Below are 26,374 nucleotides of genomic sequence, written 5' to 3'. Positions count from 1 at the left end.
GGAAAGGTTCCATAACAGTTAGTCTAACAGGATAACTGCCAAAAATTCAACCTCCTCCAAATAACACTGTTTTTTTAGGTTTCTTTTTGCAATGATCACAACACAAATATGCATTGTCGTCTATGTTGTAGAAAACTTACAGCCTGCCTTACATCCCAAGAGGTATTGCGGCAATATTTAAGTGAAGAGCAGTGGGGTTTGAAGCAGGGAGACTGTCCAGCTTGTATTTCATCATATCCATAAAGAGACAGTGTCTGAGGGGCCAATGTGTTCATCTATCAGTGTGAGACATGCTTCATGCCAGCCCTATATAATGTTGTTTGAAGCTGTTGGTCTTCTGCTCTGGCCTCTGTAGAGACTCCCTGCTTGCCTGCAGGCTGTGGCTTAGGCCAGATAAAGAGTTTGATCCATGAGGGTGGAGGGAGGGAACGGGAAAGCAGAACAGAGGAAGAAGAGAGGAAAAAGAGAAGACAGGAAAAGGAAGAGAAGGGGAGGAGGGGAAATATGAAGGTATTAGTGAAGGAGAGAGGAAGAATTGGTGAAATAGTATGAGGAAAAAGGGAGAGGGAGTGGAGAGAAAGATAAAAATGACCCCATTGACTGGTTGTACCAAGGTTTGAGAATCGATGAGGATCTGAGCCCAGCAAGTGTGATATCTCCTACTAATCACGAAGTGACATCCACTGGTCAATAACACACACTCCAGGCTCCATCATCACACAAGCTGACCTCCCCCTGGCTGTATGCACGGCACAACACGGTCAGCTCTCCTGTTTGAACCAATCAATCTGGCTGCTAATCACAGGTATGTGCACCACATGGGTCAAACAGTGTTTAAGAGACTAATTCTCAGAATTTGATTGAGCCTAGAATCAGTGTTGGTGGGGCTTACTACTGTACGTCAGGACATTTCAGATTAGCGTGTGTATGTAGTAATTTGTAGGAAAGTAGATAAAGTTCAAAGTTCAAAATTCAAATACTTCTTTTTTATTGTTTGAACTCTTTGGTGCCCTTGTGTTCTAGCGTCTAGTGCAGTAAACTGGATCTGGCATTCTCAGCCAGATAATGGCGCCATTTACTTGAGCATGATTAAGTTATAGAGTCCACAGAAGGAAGCTTAAGTATTAATACACATGTACCCATTACTTTACAATTTGTTAAAAAACATCCCTTATGACTCTTAAATGAAGGTAAGGTCAGCTTTTAAGCACTTTGCTGTAGTTGTCAGAAGCCAGAAGAGCACGTGGAAATGTGTTTAATGGATTAAGCAATCAAAGCATGTCTGCTTTTTTTTTTTTTTTTTGCTGACATTTTCTAAAAAAATACAGTTTACGCAACAGTTTTATAGTTACCAAGGATTTGTTTTGTCCAAGTTAGAGCATTTAAAAAAAGGAAAGAAAAAAAAAATCATTCAGCAACTTTTAACCATTATTTATCTGATGCACACGTACCAAATAAAAAGATATTACTCATGAAATTGTTTCATATATTTTATGGATGTTATCTGTGCATTCTCATTTCTAAACGTGTATCTATACATGCGCACTAAATTGAATTCTTCCTGTCTCTCCCTTCCGTGCCACCCTGTCATACCAGGAGAAGCATGCTGAATTTTTCCATTTGCACTCATGCATGTATCCCAAACGCTGAAAAGCAGAGAATGCTATCTCTGTGTCTTTCTAGTGCAAGCTCACTTTGTGCTACAGCATTTCAGGAAATATTCAACGAGCCCATGCCCACTGCGGCAGTACTCAGATTGCCTGATAGCTGTGTACACACAACAACACACACTGTCAGCGAGCCTTGACTGGCCGTCGATGTAAAAATGCGGAGAATAATGAGTTATTACAGGGTTATCTGTGTGTATCTCCATGTCATGACTGTGTAAGCGGCTCTGCTAATCTCATTAGATGAGACAAGTTGTTAAAGATGCTTTCTGATTCCCCCTCTCTTCTCCTGCTGTGTCCACAAATAGATTTCAGATCATAGTGATGAGAGGAAATGATTAGTGCTTTTAGCTCCCACAGAAAGTGGTTTTCACTGGAGAACTGTGCAAGTGGCAGCGATGTAGTCCCAGTGAAAACATCTGACTCCTACTGTCTCTAAATTTATGCACCGTAGTTTACACCTCATCTGTATTGTATAGCAGCCCCAAAGCTTGGCTCATTTACAGTCAAGGTGTCCAGGTCCTGTAGCTGCAAAACGAGCCTAAATCATCATCCATCACTGTGGTTGACAGCAGGTATGATACTTTTTGTTTTGTTTTCTCCAGGCGTGGTGCTTTGCGTTATGGCCAAACGTCTCCACTTTTCTCTCCTCTGTCCAAAGGATATTTTTTCCAGAAGTCTTCTGGTTTGTTCAGATACTGCAAACTCAAGCTGGGCTGCCATGTTCTTTTTAGAGAGAAGATCCTTATTCATCAGGCAACCCTTCCAAATAAGACATACAAGTTCAATATTTTTCTAATTGTGCTGTCATGAACTTTAACATTTAATATGTCAACTGAGTTGACCTTATTTTGATCATAAAGGGTTCCAAGCCTGGGGAGATGTCACCTGTCTTGAATGTTTTAATATTTTTTCTCACTATCATCTACTACACTCTAAACAATCTAAATCTAAATGGCCTATACCCCTTCCCAGATTCATGGGGAGCAACAATTGCTTCTCTAAGATACCTGCTGATGTATTTCCTCCTTGGCTTTGTGTTCACACAGACCTGAATGCTCCACATGAGCAAATTGCCAAAACTTATGCTTTTGTAGAGTGCTCATTCTGGCTGATGCTCATTTAACTAAATGTATTTGGTCAGCTGCAATTGCCTACTTAATGTCTAAATTCATATGAGAGAAGTAAGTGCATATTTAGTTTTTCTACACACTGCTTCTGCAGTTTGTCTCAGTTTCTGTTAAAAAAGATGATGACACTGTATAAAAAATGGTGCATTGTTGGTAATCTGAGATTCCGTTTTCCTAAATTTAAGACCTGGTAAGGACGACATGATTTTTAAAAATATGTCCTGATACATAAAACTTTAGAATTGGGAGGGGGTGTGCATGCTTTTCCACATAGCTGCATATTAATTCAGAGAAAACCAAAGACAAAGAATCCACTGCCTTCAAGGAAGTGAAGCTCCATAAGCACAAACGGGTTCTCATACATGTCTGGCATTGGAGGGTCAAAGATATAAGTCACACACAAATATGACAATTCAGCCATGAAATGTGAAAGGATGGGAAGCTTCTATTCTTGGTGACATCTTGGTTATGACAGCCAGATGGGATCACTGAAACTCATTTTTTGGCCAAGGAAAGCCACAGAGGGGGCAGAGTTGCATTTGTGACAGACAAATTATCATAAGGGGCGTTCATTCCCCTGCGGGGAAGTAAAGAAGTGAAGAAAGAGTGACAGATAAAGAGATAGCGAGGCCTTGATCTATACTGTAAGTGCCTAAGTCTTGAAGAAACAAATTAGTTGTAAGCTGTAGGGGTACGGAGGTGAAACTGAAATGGATGAGCACAGCCCATCTAAAAGCAGGAGGTGGGTGCAAGCTTACTGCTTACACTAGCCCTTTTCACCAACTTCCAAAACCCTCTTCCTTACAGGCCTTTCAGCAAGAGAGGAAAAAAAAAATAATAACAAAAAGAGTCCCTGATTATTGCTTGTACACGCACAAACAATGTGCGTGAGTGTTCATGCACAGAGAGCTCACACATTTTGGCCTCACTACATGCAGCATGTGCATCTTCTAAACATCATTTGTTTCTCCGTGGAAGTCAATTTCTTTTCTGGCTTACACAGATAGTTCCTCCAGTCATGTTATACTATGAAACCGATTCCGCATAAATACAATCAGAGTGCAGCATGAACACACACAGACACACAAACATAGAGTTCAGGAAGCTCATTAGGCTCCACACACAGAGCACCTAGTGGGCAGCAACCCATTTTCTCTGACCAAGAAAACATCAACATCTCTTTTAATCTAAGCCACCATTAATGATCCAGAACTGGAGGACACTTTTGGGGGAAAAAAAACAATAACCCCCCCAATAAATAAATAAAAAGCTCTCCTAGATGTGCTATAATTCTAACGACCCTTCAGAAATCATTTTGTTCTTGCTATTAAAAAGACTTCCCCCATTACGAATGCCTTTCAGGGTCAGTGGTCACGCCAGCAGCAGCGTCCGAGCTGATTAACTATTATACCATGCATGAATGTGCCAGGCTGGTTGCGGGCTCCAGCGGCGTATACATATTCCTCTAGCTGTGGCTATGCCACTCTGTGTGTTCCTCTCTCACAATGTCTGACACCAATCTTTCCTTTTCTGACTATTGTGTCAGTAGCCCTGCAGCCAAAAGCAACACATACTTTGTATAATTCAAGACAGCACACACCATGCAAACAGCAGACACAAATAGAAGGAATATGAGTCTCTTTCACCTCTCTTCTCCCTCTAATTCTTGGGCTCACATGAAAGATTGAGAGCCAAACTCAGGTCCGGGATGGGATGTTACACCGAACGTGATCCCGAGCACCTGATAGTGGAATTACCTCTTCTGAGGACAGCAGCTGGGTTTGTAAATTTATTGAGGGCGTGTGCTTGTCTACTTTCCCAGCATGTGTGTACATCTGGTTCTGTGTGTGAGCTGCCTGTGTAAAATGTGTTGAGAGAAACACAGCGGAGAGATAGCACCACTGTCACAACAGCCCATCCCTGGAGAGCACTGTGTCCTCTTTCCCCGCCTCATGTTTCATACTGTAAACTCCCATTGAGTCAATTACTGTGACAGACTCTTTAGCCACCACGCCCACTTACTGTAAGTGGACATTGAGACAATTGGGTTATGACATGTTGTAAAAATGGTTTGGAAAAGTTCCATTGGCAGCTGCGGCTCCTCTGGAACAAATCAAGTCAACCGGAAATCCTGACAATTAAGACCTATTTGTACAGCCTATCTGAACACTGAGGATCAATCTGCTGCAAAGCCAATATAGCTCAATCCAGTGAAATATTTTAATTTTGATTAAGAAATAAGGTGAATTGCTGAGATATTGACTTCAGTAACAGAGATTGAAAATGTGTTGACCAAAGCACTCATCAATCTGAGATCATTCAATTTGCTTCATCAAAACAAAAGCACGCTGACTACACATTTATCTACACTACAAACTGGACGATATATCTTGGCAAGACAAACAAACAGACAGACATATGGATGAACAAAGCTGCCAACAAATGATCTCATTGTGTTGCAGACAAAAAGAGAAGAGAAGATGAGAGGGGAGAGAGAAATTAAAAGAAAAAGGTGATAAGACTCTCAAAGTTCCTCAGTTACTCTCCCCGGAGAGTATTCAAGGCAGGTGGAAGCTTTCTACTTCGTGAAATGGCACTCTGCATGCTAACTGTGACTTCGCATCCATTGTGAGGAAGACACAGGCATCTTAATGTATTGGATGAGTCATGCAAGCTTTTCATCTCGAACAGTCGCTGCTCTCAAGCTCACAAAAGGCTTTGAGATGATTTCAGAGTGTGATTTGAAGGAATTAAATTTCTTTACACCTCAAATATTTATGAGCAGTTTGAGTAAGAAACGCAGCTCAGACTTGTAACTGAAACTAAAGACAGTAGTTTTCCTCCTAGTATAAATAAGTCAGAGCAATGTCGCAAGTATTTGATTTAAAGAGAAACAAAACATACACAAACAAGGAAAAAACGTGAATAACTAGTTAATTTATCAGTGGGCTTTTGCCAGTTTTACTAAGTTCCTTAAGAGCATAAAACGACATTCTGAAGTAGTCCGCAGTTAAGAGGCATCAACGGCTTTCGGAACAGTTTGCTCAAAGCATTTTCATTTAACTGCATTTTGAGCAGCTCCGCCACCCCTCTATAGGGTCATATTGGCTCATGATGCTCTGCAACTGTGAGTAAATATAAGCTTGTGTATTAGATTTGGGGCCTGAGATTAAATCTAATTTCTGCGAGCTCAGCGAGAGAGACTGTTTGCTGATACACATACAAGGCCACATCTGGCAGGCCGTATCAAATATACATGAACTTGAGGAAGTCTTGATATGGTTGCAGTCCTATTATTTCCTCCGGTACACAACGCATTTGTGTTCTGAGTAAGGTTTCTGATTGTTAGGTATTTGATAGGGATACTGACATTTACTCTGATATTTACCAACTTTGCAAAGATAAACCTTGTGTGACATTCATCTTCATATTAGCATTCTCTGATCTCATTTAAGAACTGAAAACTGTGATGAAGGCAATAAAGCATGGAGATGACTTGCTTGATATTGTAAAGTGACAGTTAATTTCAGTCGATGGTGAAGCCAGCTGATAACAAATTGATAGTGTCACAAACTACAATGGACAAGTAATTAATATCTATTGTTCTGCCTCCATTTGAAACACTAATTTGTTGTATTAAATTTCAGATGAAAAAAAAAAAAAAATAAATGACAGAAAGCATCTCAGTGTCTGACACAGCGAGTGGCCTCTTAATGAGCACTATATACTGTACGCTACATTCCCCTCTCAGCAGCATTCCAGTCATTTTCAGTTTTGGCAGGACAACAGTAATGTATTTCTACCTCCAGTCCTTTCTGTCAAGCTCTGAAAAGGCCAAATGAGTAGTGGTGGACAGTTTCTCCACCACCTCAATACCCAAAATTGTGTTGGCTGCTTACAGTGGGGTGGCGGTGCAGGGAGTAAAACAAAGAATGACAGGCTGAGGTCCCGGCACAAGGGCAAAGAGCTGTGAGCTGAGCTATGGTGAGTCCCCCATTCTGGCAGTCTCATTCACTATTTATTTGTGTGTCTGCGTGTGTGTGTGAGCAAACTGCCCATGCTCAGTGCCGTCATTCTATTTGCTCGTGTTGGTCCTTGTGGGTATGCATCCATCTGCATTCTGGTGAACTTTTTGTACTGCTCGCGAAGCGGTGAGACTGCCTCACTGAGGCAAGAAAAGCATTCAATAGTTGCCTGTCTTTCCACCCCAGCAATCACCCTTCAGATTATCAGTCTTTCACATTCAAACCCGACTGTAGGCAGCAGAGAAGAGGAAATCTAAAAGACGAAAGAAAAAAATGATCTCGGTCATGTAAGAGAGAACACATTTTCTATTCTCATGTTTTGTCCTTTTCTCCATGGTAACGGCAATCTCTCCATTTCCATATCATCCTCTATATTCTCTTCCCTCTGTTGTGGCTCTTGCTGCCAGTGCCAGCAGGCGCACAGCTGTTGGCACATGAAATACCCTGGAGAGGGAGAAAATGTGGACTTAGATGTACACATGGACTGTGTGTTTGTGTGTCTATGTCTGCATACGTGCAGAGCTATGGTGAGCGGAGATGGTGGTGGTGGTGGGGGGGTATTTACCCAGGACAACCTTTAATGCCAGTCAATCCCACGGGTTTGCACCTGCCACACTGTGTGCTCAGAATGCATATCCCAGTGTTTGCTCACATACGTATATGTTTGAGCAGCATTGATGTGAGTCTGCAGTGATGGGTTATTTGTGTGTGAGCACGACCAAGTGTGCTAGTCTATCAGTTGGGCTGCATGCTGGCACGCTTCACTGTCTCAATGTCAAGCAAACACATATTCAACAGCAGCCAACGTCACAGCACTTGACACATGTCACCCACGGATCTTCTTTTCCAGCACGTATTCAGAGTGGTATCGGTAAGCCTGTGGACATTACTGTAGAATGTGTCACTGTTGGCCTCTGTCAACATATTCTGTTTATGGAATAAATATTTGAAACTCTTTGACACTAAAGGAAGTCTATCGTGACTACAATTGTCATAACATTTGGGAATTATTGATGGACAGCGATCAGCCATAACAGGTAAAAAATATTGATTGTACTGTTACAATGACATCTGGCAGTGGGTGGAATATATATTAGGCAGCTCTTGTTGATGTATTGGAATAACAACAAATGGGAAAGCATTACGATTCGAGAGCAAGTTGCGATGGCTTGACAGCTCGGTCCAAGCATTGCCACAACTGCAGCTCTTCTGGGATGTTTTAGGTGTGCAGTGGTCAGGACCAACAAAAGTGGTCCAAGAAAAGAAATCAAATGAACAGGGTGACAGGGTTATGGGCGGCCAAGGCTCAATGATGCATGTGGGGAGCACAGGTTGGCCTATGCTGTCTGGTTCAACAGAAGAGTCACTGTAGCTTAATCTGCTGAAAAGTTGGTGTGGGAGTAGCTACTGTGACTGAAACTTCTGATTCACTGAAGGGTCTTCACTGCTCAGATCAGAGCAATATGACAAGGATTGAAAGTTTGAGTCCCAGACACAGCTAAACATGCACCTACCTTCAACCAGAGCATGGTTCATCTCTAATGCTGAATGGAGATCACATGACACTGAAGTTTTCACCCCCCCGTGCACCTACCCTAACATTGTTGTTGGTCAAGTAGCTCCCTTTTTGGAAACAGTATTTCCTGATGGCAGTGGCCTCTTTTAGGAGGATAACACACTCTGCTATACTGCTAAAATGGTTTGAATAACTCGTAATAAGTTTGAGGTGTCGACTAAGTCAGATATCGGTTCATTTGAGCATCTGTGGGATTGGACAAACAAGTCCAATCCATATCACTACTTACAAGACTTGCTGATGGATTGATGTCAGATACCACAGCATACCTTCAGAGTTCTCGTGGAGTCAATGCTTCAATGGCTCAGGGCTATTTTGGACATAAATGAGGGCCCTATCTTCACCACACTTGCTGTGGCTGGACTGAGTAGCCTATATTGCTTAAAAAAACGATTAATTTAATTTGGGTTTTATAAATAAACTTAATCTATTTAAAGTTTAAAATGCAAGAATAGAATATAAAATTGCAACAACAAACGTATGAATATCATTAAAACCAGATGCATTGGCCAAGGGAGTGTACACAGACAAGGTATTTTGCACTTTTTAGTTGCTTTGATAAGTTTTTCCAAGGATCCATCAAAAGACAACAAACTTAAGAATACATAAGATGTAGAAGGTACAAGGGTTATTAGATGTAGGTCCTGACAGTGGTTCTGCATTTGTGATGGCAATGTATTTGAATGCACTTTTCAATCGAAGGCACCTGGTATACTGCACTCAGGCTCACAAGTTATTAAACACTTAAACAGGACTGTGCAAATGGTAATATAATTAGTAACTCCTGTGCCTTTCCTATTATGGGTGTCAAAATGGCTCGAGGGAGAAATGTTCCTTTTTTAGACTGCAGACTTTCATACATTGAAGACCTCTAAGATGAGTTTGCACACTAATAATGGAAATGTATGGAACTATTAGATTACACAGAGCTAATCCCTTAAATAGCTCAAGTCACCTTTATCTTTACACGACCACAACACTTTAGTTACAATTTGTGATGAAAGCGTTTTACAGACCGAGAAAAATATGTTATTTTAATCCAATACATTGGATCTTGGTTGCAAAAATATGACAGTTTGTGGGGATGTAATTACTCTGTCAGGTAGAAAATAATTTATTGTTCATACCTTGAGTAGCAATCAGCAGCAATTGTGTTGCAAAGTCTCCTTAGGTGTTCAGTACAGTGTGGAAATCATTGATAAAGTTTAGAAAGAATGGGATTTAGCTGTGAGGGCAAAACATTAGTATTTCATAACTAGAAAAGTATTTAGAGTTTTGATATCATGCAAGGTCTCTTGAAGTTTGATTGATAAAAAAATTATTTAGAAATACGATTAAACCATAACAGTGAAATATATGTTATTATGGTCTCAAATCCTCATTTGAAGGATCTACAAATTTGTCCACTTTGTTTTATTTATTGCTTTAAAAGCTTCTGCTGCTCAAAAGAAGCATGTTTTTAACAAAATATTTTTGCAAAGAGGAAGACTGGCTCATTAGCATTGTAGTTAGTGTGTATTTACTGTACACAGCTCGGAGCACATCACTTTGATTTCTTTCAATCTCCCACCATGAAGCTGTGCATGTTGTCTATCTACATTTATGCATGGACAATGTTAGTGCCTGGCCTGTGTTAACACAATGAAGCACTTCCATGGTAACAGGATTTCCTGTCTGAATTTTAATCAAACACGGGCCACTCTTTTTCTGCCCGGGATGTGTTTTGGCTGTGACGGGAGAACAGAGTTTTTGGCTCCGATCTGTAGCTTCTCCAGTGAATGGCATCAGATATTCACAGTGCCACCTCTGATGTTGCAGCTTTCCCTCCTCTTTGCCAGCTTCATCAGTTCTGACACAAAGAAATAGACTTGAGCTTTTGGGTTCCTGACAAATTACAGCAATACAATCTACAGTGTTTGAATTATTTAACATCGTACCGCTGAGGGGGAATCGGGGAAAGAAAAAAAAAAGACACTCACTCACACACACACACACACACGTGCGCACGCACACACATACACACACAGCAAACTTGCTATTTCTTTCAACAGAAGGTATCATCAGTCTGCCCTACTTGGATTTTGTTCTCTTGCATCTTTCTTGTTGTGAGGAGCATATTTTGGTATGGCAGATGCTAGTGACTGTCTCTAAGGAGAACTCAGGTATCCATACAGGCCATGTCTTTCCCTGTAAGTGTGGGTCAGAGGGGCATTATACATTGCTGATCTGGAGGGAAGTGTTATTCTGTATAGCTCTTTAATAGAGACCAGAGGGAAAGGAGGAGTAGGAGAAGCAAAGGCTGCTGCACAGTGGCGCTGTTTCACATTGAGTCTCCCTCTCCTCTCCTAATGAGCATTCTATTAGCAGCTAGGGGACGGATTTAGGCAGTTAGGCATACGGAGAAGGCTGGCTAACAAAGCAAGTTGTTAGCTAAACAGCTGTTCTCACTCTGCAGCCACCTCCTATCCGCAACTAATGAAGCCGTCACCGATGAGCGGGAGTCCCAGGACATGTCGCAGAACAGCCACAGACACCCAGACAGGGAATCTCAGTCACTCACTGTCCTCATAAAAAGTCTGTGTGGAGGATATTTTCACTGATAGGACAACCAAGGCTCCAATTAGATAGTGGCTCTGAGGGGAAACCTAAGAATAGCACACTGACTGAGTGCAGACATTTTTATGTGCGCTCTGTGTTTGGGAAGTAAACACTCCTTTCCAGAGGTTTGCTTACTTGAAAACGACTAAATTGATAACGCTCTCTATAATGGATAAGAAACAGATTACTTGGATCATTTTTTTGTGAAATGTTGCACTGTTACATTTCATTATCCTCTACAGTGTATGATAGCGTTTACAGTGCTGGCCATCGATCAAGATTAGTGACATGCCATAAGGGTTTGTCAACATCCATAATGCTACATAGGATACAAGCTTTCCGAACAGCCTTCACTTAAAAAACTTAAATGCTTCAGAAGGGATGCCTGTTATTCGTACCACCAAAATTTGATTCAGCATTACATTACGCTTGGATAGCAAGAAACACTGCTTTACTCTGCTGTTGAGTCTGACAATGACTAGTTCATCTGCTGAGGTCCTGAGTCACCTTCAGATGAAACAAGGATTACCTTGCAGGTTAAGTCTGTTTCATGGTTAAAATTAAGGGCTGTTGTGAATGAAGGACTACATCAAAGCTTGAAAAGAGTCTTAAATGGGATTTTTGCAGAAATACCAAAGTATGATCACTTTGGGAGTGAAAATTAGATTTCTTTTCAGTTGTTATGCAGCAGAAGAATATGAAATATTACAATATTAAACGACTCATTGTGAATAGCACTGAGTGAAAAGCCTGCCCTTGTTGCCTTGTGGATATTGTACGAGCCACATTTTGGGTTTTATTTCTCTCCAAATTTCCTATTCTCCTTTTACAGTGTGTATCAATATTATAAATATATGACAAGAAATAATTGTTAAGTTTTTATTACCTTAGAATGAAGTTAGAATGTCTATTTGGATCCTTCTACACTGATGAACGGCCGTAAAACTTTACTTCCATAAAAGGCACACAGAAGAAGAGTTGTTTAGATGGTTGTCAATATTCTTTTTTAAATGTTTGATGGCACACATTTGGGAACTGAAAATCCTACTTACTGAGTAAAGCAATAACAACAGTGCTTGAAACGGCCATGTCAAAAAAGTGAGAAATAAAGGGGTGAACCAAATTTGGAATAGAACAATTTTTTTTAAACAGTGATTAAAACAACAGTCTTTGGAATGATGCAGATATTGTTTGTTTTCTCTTGGTCGGGTAATTTAGCCTACTGATCTAGATACAATTTGTTTCCCGATAGTAGCTGGATGGCATTTATGGTTATATTCTCCAACTAAATTTCCAGATTTCTGTAATAGTTACAACCATTTTTCAGTTTCTCACCTCAAGTCTTTTTTCTTTGTTTCTTTGTAAAGATTCTTTTTCTTTTCCCTGAAATATCATCAATCATCAATCTGGCGTCATTAACAAATCTCACTTTTTTTTGGTTTTGTTTTGTCTTCAGCAATCTTTGTGAAAACTGATGCAGCTTTTATATAAAACAGAGCAAGTTTTTCTATTAGAAAATCATTAGCTGTGTTAAACCTCAACAAAAGAAATTCAGACTAAAATATTTTTTTTCTTGCATAGATTTTCCACTTTAATACAACTGGTAAAAAAAAAATCATAATTCATCCTAGAAGTGTTAAAATATAATTTCATTATTCAGACAGTAAATTCTACATGTTGTGTCAAATCATCCTTTGTGCTCCAAACAGAAGTATGGAGATTAAATATTCTAATAACACTTGGTTTCTCTCACACTTCATTCATTTAATAATGCAATGATTTATTTAATTCATTTATTAATTTACTTTTTAATTATTTCCTCCAACAGTTGAAAAAACATCCATATTAGTTTAATTGGAGATCCAAAATTGAGAGTAGGTGAAATTGTGAGCATGCATGGTCTCTGTGCGTTCCTGTGACGGACTAGTGACCTGTCCTGTGTTCTCGTCACCTTTTCACCATGTGACGGCTGGAATAGGCTGCAGAAAAGGCTCTGCAAACTTGGCATCTACAGATGCACTCTGTTGTTGCCAAGGCCAGCAATGTTCAAATCCCACTCATGAGCGCTCTAATGCGGCCCAGGAGGGCTGTTTCTTTCTAAGCATCAAAATGTTGCTTTAAGTATAGCCTCTGTGCTGTTAAGCCTGAACATGTTGGACATTTTTGTGGACATTTGCTTGTGGGCAGATGATACCGACATATACAAATCTCACACCGTACACAGCAACCCAAGAGCTGCATAAATACATTGTTATTTATCCCTCTCACCCTGTCTGGGATTTAGCTAAAAAGGTGTGAATGACTTACAGCCGGTGCTCTTGTTTCAGGATGAGAAACTTACATTCACAGCAAAAGGAAGGAAAAAAAGAAAACATCATAAACATAAAAGAGCTTGAAAGCAAATTATGCAGACACACATCTGTGCATTCATACCGATACACTTGGGAGCTACACACATTTACACAAATACGAATGCTTGCCAATGCCAGGAATCTAGCCACAAATTTCATTTAGAACTGTTATGGCCGAAGGTGTGAAAACTCCCACATAAGCATTTTGAAGTCCTGTATCTGCGAACATGCATGACTCTTGAGGTGTGAGCAGTAAGGGGCTTCATTTACAAGATAGAGTTGTGAATAGTTTTTATCTTGCTCTAAGTTTGACTTGAACACAAAGCCACGTATAAGCCGTAAGGTATGAAACTTTGATGCGTGTAAGCTACAAATGGGATTCTAAGAAGCTGCCAAAGAAAGTTTCTGTACGATCAGCATCTTTTATCAGTTCAAAGAGTAAATTGTCAGAAATTAGTTAAAGTAAAATGTGAAGTTATTTTTAAAACCAAGTCACAAGTGTCAATGGGTCTGTTGCAAAAAAGAAAAAATTTCCTGCGCACAGCAGAGGTCCTAACTGCAGCTCAGATGATATTCTACGTGTAACAACCAGATGCTACTTTCACTTACAGCCTGAGACCTGAAAGTCTGAACCTACTTTTGTAAGGTTTACACTCCAAAGTCAGAAACAGATAACTTCTTGATGTAGAAGTGCTTTTCTAGGAGAGAGAAACTGTCTTTAAGCTGCGAAAGAGCACATTGGCTATACTGTTCTCTATTAGATGCATTTGATTTGGTGAGTTGCTCTCCAATACCACTGTTGAGGATCTAATAGCTCATGTTACCCCTCTAAGCTTAAAATCTATTACAGCCTTGTGGGCTTGAGAGCTAAAGATTTTGTCTTTTTGTCAGGTTGCTCAATGCAGGCCCTTTATAGCGGAGGCTCCTGCTTGTCAGCATGTTTTACTGAAGTTTCTCTCATTAGGGGTTTCACTGTCTGTACTCACTGTGAGTATGCATATTTTACAACAAAAGCAAATGCAATTTTTACTGCCCAGAACTGAAGGACAGCTCATCACAAGCTGAACTCGCATGTGCAAACATGGTGGACAGCTATAATGGACACTTAAAAAGCACACTATGTCAGTGACAGAAATCCAGATGGTATACATGAATATCCCTGTGTCATACTGAGATGGCTGTCATCAAGTAAATCCCCAAGGCTTGGTCCCAATGCAGATTCTTTTGACTTGTGTTTGACACTTTTTGTCACGCACATGGAGAAAAAACCCTAGCTTTCCCTGCAAATTATCTGGCCTGTGAGCACAGACTGAAGAAAGCATGGGTCTGTGTAAAAAGCATGTATTCTGCATTCTCGGGTGCCTATTGTCTATTGTGCAGTGAACACGTATTTGTGCTTGTGATGTCGTTTAATACCACTATGTGTAGAGTCATCAATTTTTTTTTTTTAAATTCAAAATATGATAACCGGATACAACTCTCTGCTTACTGCCTGCGATTTCTGTTGTTTTCTTCTATCTAATCATGACTATTGTCATGGATGTCATTACTGTTGCATTTGAAATTAAAATAAAAAGCAGAACCTTTTTTTTTTCCATCTATTTTTTATGGGACGCTGCTATGTTTTGATTCCTGTTCATTGTTCTGTTATTGTGCTGTAAGCATTTGGAGAACTGCAACACCCTTTAATAGAGGGATGGAAGTCCTTGGATTTATCCAGAATGCATGTACTCTTCTCTAAACTTCATGCCAAGGTTACATTTGTCATTTTGAAAATAAAAATTTAATTGAATTCCAAAAAAAAATAATAATGAAAAATAGAAAAGAGGAGAAAAGAATCTGAAACACCTGGTGATGTTTCTTCCCCCACTGCAGAAGATGTGTATAAATCACATGTTCTGCAAGCCTGTGAAGCTGACGAGGAATGAGATGGTGCTCCCAAGCATAGCATGCCGTCAGAGCAGCTCCACACAGAATCCATCTGTTATTCACACAGAGACACTGAACACTTTTTTTTCTGGGCTGAGATAAACAGATGCATGGGCACCAAAGGACTGACCTAGCTAACCACAGGGGTGAGCTGTCAGCAACAACAAGCAAACACAGAGAGCTCGTGGTTATCACTAAAGGGGAAAGTTCAGCTAATTACACCTAGTTGTTCATCTGGCTGACAAACACAGAAACAAGAGTCTATTTAACAACACATCTAGTCAGGCTTATTGCCTGGTGCAGAATGCCTAATGGGTGAACATAGATAATGAAGTGTAAAAGAAGGACTGGTGCATTTACAAAAGCAGTCATGAAGGCAGCAAATAGATTAAAATAAAATAAAATAAAATAAAACATAGATGGACATAATGACATGTGAAAATTAAGCGAGTGAATGTAATGTGCTGGCAGAAACTGGGCCAATGTGTGTGCAACAACAGGGAATAGCGAGAGGGTTGGAGAGAAGGCGAGAGATAGGGAAGGTGTGAGTGGAGGAGGGAGGTCAGCAGAGATGTGGAGATGGACGGAGGAGGGAGACAGAGGGGAGGGGGAGGGGGGTGAGATGAGCCCCTAGTGCTCAGCTGTCTGTGCTTCCTCTGCAGGTGGGGTAGGAGGAGTGCCAAGTCCCTCTCTCCCACTCACACAGACACCCATGCATCACTCTATAATGGATGCTTTACACTGGTGCCAGAGAAAGACTGAAGCAGAGAGAGGGAGACATGGTGAGAAGACGAAAAAGAGACGTGGGGGAGGGTGGGTACTGGGGAAAGAAAGAAACCGCTTTGAGAAACAGTGAAGAGGAGCTCAAGAAAAGATGCCACAGAGATTTAGCCACTGGACTGGAGATGAGTGTAGCAGGAAAACAGACAGACAGAAACCTCCGTCAAATCATTCGACCAATCAACACAGGAAACAGACGAGACAGTCTGAGTACAATATGATGCTGCGATTGGTTTAATTGATCTAAAGACCAACAGGATCAGAGAGGGCAGTCAAGAGCTGAAGCCACTGTTCCCGTCACTACTGTCACTGTCCATTAGGAGGGGTATGAATGCACCCTTGACAATGATTTATCAAGAATGATTCATAGATGGCACATACCTGAACTAATGACTTGCCAGCGTCTTCACAGGGATTGGAGGTCGTCAACAGATGACATATTCCATAGTAACCTCGTTCATCAGCGGCGATTAGATTCCAAAAGTAATCTCAGCAATATATCACCAGATGGGTCTCCCTGTATTGTCTTGAAGAATATTGCTTAGACAGTGTGCCACATGCCGATCAAGCTGCCGAAGCTCATTCATACAGTTGTGGATCTGGGGCTGCGGTATATGCAATGCTCTGAGCTATTACCTTGGTAGATGGAGGCATGGATTTACTAAAGTACTCAATTATCCCCTGCCTCTTTCTCTGACCTGCTGCTTGTCTCTTTAACACCTATAACTCCATGCTTTATAGGCTCAACTACCTGCTGCAAGCTGAGACAGACTGATGTCTAGAGTACCTAAATAAACTGCCTTCACCGTTTTAGGACCATTTATCAATTCTTCATTCTGCTCGGTTCTGCCGGGGGACTGGTAAAACTGCCTCATTCTGATGGACAGTGCAACTGGATATTATTTTCTAGAGTGTTAACCTAAAACTGGCAATCTGACCTCAGAAGTGTAGTCTTTACCCTAAAAACATCCCTCCCACCTAACATCACGGTGAAGAGCCTGCTTTTCTTCCGCTGTTCAGCACAACTTTGGCTTCATTTTCTCCTGACAGCTCTAAGTAGTGAAGAGAAAAAAAAATTGCTTCTTGAAGTATAGGGCATTTGCAATTTCTTTAAAGTTCAAAAGACAGTAATACCCTCTAGTTGGTAAGTAATCTTCCATCTTTGTTTTGTGAAAATAAAGCAATTTCACTCTGCTATACAATGTTGAAGACACCATCGTTCAAAGAGTGAATAATGCCACAGAGGCCACTTGTTAAAAGCAGTTTGCTTTTCAACACAATGGAGGCCACAGTATATGGCAGACAACAAAGCCGGGTAGTCACCATAAATAAATACAAGCATTCTTGGTACGCAGAGATGGCATCCCCCTGGTTTAATTATCGCTCTTGTCAATCGCACTGGAAGAATACGGCACCTGACAAGGCCCGTCCCCATTCTCTCATCTCGTATAGGCCTTTTTCACACCCTGAGATGCACAGACACCCTTCAGCAAACAGCCAAATCAAACCTCGAGATAGAGGCATTCTGTTGCCCCAAACGCGCAGGTAACTTTACAGTGTCGACTTGCTGATGCCTTGACACCTTAGAGATGGGGTCTATTTATGGGGGGGGGGGGGGGGGGGGGGGGGGGGGGTGGGGGGGGGGGGGGGGGGGTGTTCTCAAGCACATGGGCATTTGCACAACAATAGAAGCTGCATCGGGTATGAATAACATCGAAGGGATAAGATGTAGCAGCTATCTTTCTCAGTGACTTCAATTCATTTTCCAGCTCTGGCAAGGTCCCTTTATTTGGTGCTTAAACAGACAGGCGATGGATGCCTGATCCTGCAGAAATGAAGCTGACACTTGTAGATGGCTTCGACAGTTCCTCTATACGGTGAGCGCTCAGCACAGGGACATTTTGAAGTACAGACCTGTGGGCTTTTCCATAAGAACATCCCATGGGTCTTGTTTCAGAAAGTAAACCCTCACATGTTTATTTCAAAGGTCATAGCCAGATGTAATATTACATTTACAGAAAAAATATAATGTAACTCTCCCACACGCCTGTTTCTTCACTCTCTAAGATAGGCTAATTTGAAGTAGCATGTATTGTTAGCCTTAGATTATGTGTCATATCTCAAGATACACCAGAGAAGGAGTGAAAGAGTCTTACAGTTCAACACATCCTTGGAATTCCCAGCAGCCGTATCACAATGCTCTTTGTGTTCTTTACTCCAAAGACGACCGCAAGCCTGCATGTACATGGTAAATGGTAGTCAGAGCAGAGGTCAGGTGTTCATGGCAATGAGTTGAGATCCGTGAGTTAAATGCATGCCAGAAACAGTGCATCTGCACTGATTTGTGCACTGAAATTGCCTGACAGCCCAGATAAGACCTTACATGGAGGTCTGCTAAGACTTTGGAGCTGATCATATAAACATTATTTCTGTAAAGATGAGTTAGGCAGAATGATTAAAAAGAAGACTTTTTAATCCTACTTTAATCGTACTTTACATTCTTGTACAATTTACAAACTTGCAGTTTATATGCATTTTGCGCCTATTTATGAAAATATATGCCACATTCAGAATTATGTGTGGTCATTTTGATCTACATATTTTGCGATACGTTATCATAAATATCATGGGAGCTTGCTTCTTTTTGCCATTATTACATCAGTTTAGAATCCCACTGATGGTATCTCACTCAAAAGGATGAAACATTTTAATGATTCCAATTACTTCTAATAACATTCTCTCAGAAATTATATGAATCATTTATTCTTGTCAAAAAAATCAACAGCAAATGAGTAACAGCCATCCGTGAAGTTCATCATCAAGATTTGATTTGAGGGGGAAAGTTTTCAGTCTTTCAGATCTTCAGTTTCAACACATTCTACGATACGTTCGCTCACCTAATCACCTTCTACACTATCCTTCCCATTACCTGGCATCAAAAACATACCCTCTCCTTAAAACTGAGCACCCATCTAACTGGCCTCTCAATGCTAAGGGGTTCTGGTGTTTGCTAAGGGGGTATCTTGCATTAAAAAGTCTTGGTACTCCTTGCTCTGCTGTAATAAAATCCAAGCATTTAACATGCGTATTTATGGTCTTCAATAACCCAGAAGTCTTAATAAAAATGAAAGCTGACATTGGCATGAAGGATCCTCTACACTAGCTGTCTTTAATGTCCAAGACATTCCATTAAAAGGGGAGTACTTCCTCAGAAGCAGAGCTTTTATCCTGATTGCTTACAGGAAGAGAAAAAAAAAAAGAAACCAAATGACCTTCAGCGTCTCTACAACCAGCCCTTCCCTCATGTGTGCTCTGTGAATAGACACATCTGCATGCACAAATGTGCAGAGATGGGGTACACAAACTGATACAGTGTGCGGATATGCAGTTAGTTTGCAGTGGGTTTTCAATGGAAAGGTGTCAATTCTCAGATACACACACTCTAAGATTTATGTGCAAATACACACAGGTCAGTGACTACTTGGTATTCTCCTCATGTATAGAGAAGCATCTTACTGCTTAAATCACAATGATTATTAGGAGATAGAGAAAAAGCCAAATCTGCATTCTCAATTAGTGCCTGTGTGATGCCGTATAGATAATATGCAGGACTGGCTAATGTCCTTGCTTCTGAACTTCCTTTGCTGTTTTCTTTTTGAAGCTGGAGATGGGGACAGAGATTTCCCTCTGTGGGGACACAACTGTTAAGCTACATTTAATAAGTTGGTCAAAAACACTCCTGCTGAGCAACACTGCGCTTTTAATGACCATTCTGCTTCCAGATGTGCAGCTAGATTGCTTGCAACACAGCAGACAAGGAAGCCATTTTATTAATAGCAACACACCACACATGCTGCAGACCAGGGAGCAGAAACCCAGAGTGGGAGTAAGGGAGAGGGACAGTGGAGAAACAGTGTGTGTCCCTTTCATGCTTTTACTGTTTGTGAAGGCAGGGAGACCGATGGGTGCAGTAAAGAGGAGATTAGATGGAGGGGGCAGGCCAGAGACTAGGGTCTAAAAAAATCAAACCCCCCAGAGAGGACATCCAGGCCATCCCCCAAACTGGCCAGAAGGGAGAAGCTATGTGATGGATGTACCCTGTGACTGGAGCCCTCGGCACGCCCACCTGGAGACACCACCAAGGCCAGGCCAGTGGAACAGGCAATCAAAGAGAAAGGCCGGAGGGCTAGGATGATATAGGAGGATTCAGCTTATTAAATAAGCTCCAGGAAGAGTGTGGAGCATCTGAAATAAGATGTCACTCTGTCACCAATAGGCGTATAAAGCATGTTAGATGGAAAGTCTATGCAGGGAGTGATGACAGACCGTGTACAGTAAAAGTAGAAATATTGTCATCAAATACACAGACGCAGCAGGGAGCTCGAGAACAGCGTGTTATCGTTGATTTTTTTTTATTTTTTTTTACTTGGGCTTCATTATCCTGCATCTGAGCAAGAGGTGTGAGGGAAAATGTTTGTGTGAGAGCGTGTGCACGTAGGCACGAAGACATGTGAATCTTATTACTTTATTCTACTTCGCAATTCAAATACACCTCATTCAATATGATACCACAATCTGAATTTCGTGGGACAGGGAATAAAGTTTTACTTGGGGGTAAGAGGGAATAAAAAATTGTTTCGTTGTTTACAGTCTTTCTTGACTTGGATTTCTATTCAAAATGTTAATTTCTATTCAAAGAAGGAAACTCAATGCAAATTGTTCTTTCTGAGATCTACAAAAACTGATTAGAAAAAATTAGTGAGACCAGGTGAGATCATGAAACAGTGTTTGATTCATTTGATTATAAAATTTGAGTTTAATTTTCAAAACCATGCAGAACCAGACTTTTTCTGATACCTTTCTTGTTTATTGTGTTGTCGTGGTAACAAACGAGTGTCCTACCACGTTTTGCGACAGTGGGCGCTTTGAAAGCAGGTGCAAAAAGACATTTCTTCACTCAGATTTCCTGTCACATCCAGCAGCCCATTCCAGTCCTAAACTTTCTATAATTACAACAATCTGTGCTCAGGGAGAATCTGTGTGAAATCTGATTGCCATTGGTAACGTTCACAGCAAGAGTCCTGCGGTGATAGAAGGCTTCCTGTTTCAATTTCCAAGAATCTTTCAAGTTTTACTTGCTGTTTTTTTTCCTTATCCCATCAGTGGGGCATACATTTCCATTCATGGGAAAAAAACACAGACCCGGTAATATCCAATTTACGGTGAGGCAGAGGAGATGGTTTCACTGGCAGTATAATAACATGCTACATGGAGCGTAACATTATGGAGTATGAATAAAAAAAAGGCATCTATGGTAAAAATTCAATCCAAAAGCAGTCATCATTCACTGGAGGAAATCAAGGCAATTAGTAACACTTTAATTCAAATCGGAGGATGCAAAACACAACACAAATCCTTGGCACAGTAATGGGCCCCAGAAGAAGATCAGCTCAAATGACCTCCTTCAAATGCACAACGGTCTAGTAATCAAACAATCAAGAACAGAGATTTCACTCAAGTGACAAGAAAATGAATAGTGTCTGCATTAGTGTGCTGGTGTGTGTATTTATTTGGGAGGGGCGCACCACTTAATAGCTTCCTGACCACAACACTGTCTAGGACCAGGCCTCCGCTGCAAGACTGATTTCCCTTAATGAATTTCACTTCCATACAAAGTACAGTGAAAGCCCACTGTTAAATGTTCAGTCATGTGTGTCCATAGCAATATGTTTGTGGCTTGTCAACATGTAGACAAGCAGGAATATACAAGTGAGGCTAAACATCAAGATCTCTCATTTAGAATGTTACGGCCACGTCACAGTGTCATACAATGACACCTTAGTATGGCATGCACAAACCTACTATCAATTAAGCGCAAGTAAAGAGCCAGATTTTAGATGCTTGGATGAATATGTGACTCATTATTTCAGATTAAGGATGATGCGGTGACCATTTGGCTCTGCAGAAATGCAGCTGGAGTCTGACATTCATGGATGGAGCTTAAAGCTGCAGATCATTTGTAAGGGCCAATGCACTCCCCGCAGAACTTACCTGTACAGAAGCAGTGAGGCTCTGACTTAATTCTGTGATGCATTAGAGTAGCATGAGTATGAAGGATGTTTATTGCATGTTCAAGTCAACCCTGTATGCTGCATTTATTAATAAAGGCATGACAAACACAGATGGTAAATCATTACAAGACAGCATTAAGGTTGCCAGGAGATAAACAACGTTGCTTCGAAAGTGAACGGTGTGAAAGTGTGTGTGTGATTTAGCTTGAATGTAGCTGCCTGCTATATATACTGCTTACAAAGACAACTTAAACCTAAATGTTTAGTTTTGAGATAAAGACGAGGACTGTCAAAAAAGCCAATTGGTCAAAATCCAAGCTTGATACTTCATATTTTCGAAAGGACTAATGCGATTTCAATGCAACACCCGGTTCTTAAAACAGCTGTTCTGGTGTGCATGATCATACAATACATTACCATATTACTGGCAAACTGCACAAATAGTTTATCATAACTAGCAGTCTACAAATCAGCAGGCATGAGCTCCACTTATTCCCTTTCCCTGTTGTTCTGTACCTTCAGAGTGATGGGAGAGGGTGAGCAGGCTGACACAGGATGCTCCAATCCCAGAACCAAACACAGTGATGCGATTAGAATCTCCTCCAAAGAAGCCGATATTCTCACTGATCCACCTCAAAGCCTGGATCTGGTCCAAGAGCCCGTAGTTCCCTTTAGCTGCCTGGTCACCTGTACTGAGAAAGCCTGCAACACAGAGATATATGCGAAATTAAAAACAAACCCAGGGAAAGCCAATCTTTTTTTTTTGTAGACAAGAGAGAGAGAGAGAGAGAGAGAGAGAGAGAGAGAGAGAGAGAGAGAGACTTGATTTAAAGAAAAAAAAGTTAAAGGTTATCCGCAATGACTAACCCAACCTTCACTTTATCATAGAAACCATCATGCCAAATGACAGCAGTAGTGAAATCATGACTTATTACATGACACGACTGTTGGTAAAATAGGAGTGCGTGTGACCACATGTCATCTGCACCTTATGGAAAATCAATGGCATGTCTCCCCAGGTGAACACCAATCATAAAATACTGTGTATTGAGCAGTTCTGATGAAAACCTTGCGCACTGACGGAAACCTTATCGACAGAGTGAGAAAAAGACGTGATAATAAGATTTACAATCATTTTCGCCGTCTTCCTCTCCTACACTGCCTCCCATACTTTGAGCCTAAACATTCACAACTTACATTGTTCGTGTACATTTTCTACTATGTCGGTGCAATCTGCCGTATGAGGTCTGAGTAGGAAAGGAAGTCTCTTGGATACATCAGCACTCATGTTAACATACCACCCTTTCCAGGCTATTCTCCAGGGCCTAAGCCCTGCTGAATGATGGGTAATCGAGAGTCGTGGGAGAAGATCAGAGGCAGGCAATCCCTGACGTCCCCACAGTGGACTCAGTGTCCATCAAATCCCTGAACATGCATGTGAGGTGACAGCTGGGAGACATGTGTGGAAACCAACACCCCACTCTCTTTCACAAGCAATAAATGTGTTGAAGGTAGATGTTTGCAAGCCCTAGTGATGGTCCTTCAGCATCCCATCTCCTAACATCTACTTCATGGTCTTTGCCTTCATGTAATAATGAACTGTTGTGGGGGACAGTAAACAGCAGTGCAAAAACGATAAAAATATTTTTTTATTCTTTATGTTTTTACTGAAGTCACTGCTCACTTAAGCATAGATTAGAAATCAGGGCCATTAAATGTTTATGATGTCCAGTTGATGTAACAAAAGCATTTATGTTGGTTTAGTACTTTTGCAAAATACTTCGAAATTCTGTTTAGGTAGGGTGCACAGGTGGCAGTGTAAAATGTGTATCAGAAAGGATGACTAATTTGTCTTGATATCAATAGTAGATATATTCGGATGCATCTGCAATGTTAGCAAAAGTATTACAGAGAAGCAGAAAAGTATAGTGCAGCAAATGCCATCGGTATATAAACTCCCTCAATGTGAATACAGTTAGCTGCTGTACTCACACATGGGTTCAATTGCCAGTCCAAAGTAAAGCATTTCTATTTTCCATTTCTATAAAACCAAGGATATCAAAAATGTCAGTGTTTCTCAACAGTCACCCTGGCAACATATGTCAACTTGCAAACAAAATGCATCTGGAGGTTGAAGGGGTTGGGATGAAAGTTTGGCTCCTGTAATATTGGACACCGATTTATTTTTCAATTACATTCTCTATTACAGTTTGGTGACTACTTGATCAGGTTAAGGCAAAGATCATAGTTTCAGGTACAGCCTTTTAAAACCCTCCATTTTCCTCACAAAGCATTTTTGCATGATGGTCGGGAGTACATCCAATGCATTTTGGCTCAGAACAGTTGAAATCACACATATCAGTGGATTTAATTCACGTAAAATGTCAGTTCTTTTCCCCAGCTTACCGGAACTTTGTACTCAGAAGCTTGCAGGGAAGTCTGAACAATGTCCAGTTTGAATGATTCAAAACTTTGGTTTTGCTCCTATACAGGTCCCCCTGGTAATGTCTAAAACCTCCAGCGCTGCAGCAAATGTATAAAAATGGCTAAAAGCTGAGAGCTGTTTTACTCGTCATGGGAATCCGAGGACAACCTCCTACCTGACCCCCAGCAGAAGACCAACCTGACCCTGGGACCTGTTGGTCCTGACAAAAAGGGCGGGCAGGGGAAAGGCCCTGCCTGATCAGTGATAGTAGAGAGGTTGTGGCATGGGCAGCAAAGGAGGAGACAAATGGATCAACAGATGGTCTCCTTCAGATGCATCCCTGAGGATGACAGAGCAGAGGGGCACATGCAGAGAGGAAGTGAAAGAGACAGGCAGAGCAATGGAGACAGACACAGACAGAAAGAGCAGAAAGGAGGACTCCAGCTTAAGAGCTTTTGCTTTTCTTTTTTATCTTGCTGCTCCTCCTCCCCTTTTGTGGTAACTAAAGGACAACAGCTTTTACAACCTTCTCCAGGGTGCAAGAGAGAGAGAAAGAGGAGACGTGACTCTCCGAGAATAGCCCTCATTTGCAAAATGGTTCACACTTCACCAAGTATATGTCAGATGGGTTGAGAAATGTCTCGGGACAGGCATGTAAAGGGAATTCTGTACAACTGTTAGCCTAATTGAAAAGATACTGCAAACATGATCCATTTGGCATTGTATTATTAAGGATTATTATATGACAAAATGCAAATTATTACAGTTGGATCCTCAGCTGTCATGATGAAATGCTACTCGGTTATAGTCTTCTGTGACTTTTGGTTTAGCTATGTTGATTCCTCTGCATCCACACAACCGGTCATTAAAATGTGGAGGCAGAGTCCAGTATCTTAAATAAGACATGCCGCAGGCACTATTTAAAAATACATCCCCCATAGCTCCTGGTTATATTTTAATTGCTAAGGTGACACAAAGTGTTTGCTTTGGAAAGCAATTAAGATAGCAAAGTAATTGTTTTATGCACTTCTATTTCTGTTACATTCTGTTTTTACATTTATAGCAGTTCTTCGTCTTCACGCTTGTGGTATGGTGGTGTTGTTTTGGATATATTTTTACCTCTGCAAAGGAGAAGATTGCCCAAGCATCACCTTCAGACTTTCTGATTAAAGTTCAGGCTCACACTGATTATTCTAACAATGACGAATGCAATAAGACACCATATAGGTTCTAAATTCTAAATTTCTCTTCACTGACTGTGGACTGGGCTATAGATTTCCAAACTTAGCAGAATATTCTCTGTCTGATCCGCACTGCGTGGGCTTCAGCTGCACACAAACAGTGATGTGCAGTGCACTCTCGCTCTGCTCACGGCTCACACCTACACACAACCTTGGATTTCTGGGTTCAAACACGATGTTTGTAAACCATTTGGTCAGGCTGGTTGTGTGCTTGACTGCACTACTCAACCTGATATTAAGTTAGAATTGCTAATACGTGCTAGATGCTTTACAACAAGCGTTTAATTATAACTATCATGGCCAAATAGCTTTCTTTGCTTCCTCATTTGAATTAAAATCATTGTGCAAAGTCTATTTCAAATGATCTGACCAATTAACTTTGGCAAAAGGTGTACACACAGTTACAATGCGTCAGTGGAATTAATTCTACAGATACAATATAACCATTAAATCATAAAAAATCATATTTAATCTGATTCTTTAAAAGTAAGATACAGACAAATCCATTTGTGCTAATCTAATTGATGGTTTAAATGTGTATTTTCACTTCAGTCTCAAAATCTGTGAAAACTCTACAGGTT

The 26,374-nt window shown here is 40.9% G+C and overlaps 1 protein-coding gene across 3 annotated transcripts in view; it reads right to left on the bottom strand.

The window, feature by feature from the left end:
* The window catches only part of nlgn3a (neuroligin 3a), a 143,091-nt gene that overhangs the window by 26,074 nt on the left and 90,643 nt on the right, over positions 1–26,374 (bottom strand). For all 3 annotated transcript variants that reach the window (XM_075481149.1, XM_075481150.1, XM_075481151.1), the window contains one exon: positions 22,644–22,829. In XM_075481149.1, coding sequence (XP_075337264.1) covers positions 22,644–22,829 — 186 coding nt within the window. The remainder of the gene's footprint in view (positions 1–22,643; positions 22,830–26,374) is intronic.

Source organism: Odontesthes bonariensis, chromosome 13 (assembly GCF_027942865.1).
Source record: "Odontesthes bonariensis isolate fOdoBon6 chromosome 13, fOdoBon6.hap1, whole genome shotgun sequence".
Taxonomy (NCBI): domain Eukaryota; kingdom Metazoa; phylum Chordata; class Actinopteri; order Atheriniformes; family Atherinopsidae; genus Odontesthes; species Odontesthes bonariensis.
This window is presented reverse-complemented; position numbering and strand designations above follow the sequence as displayed.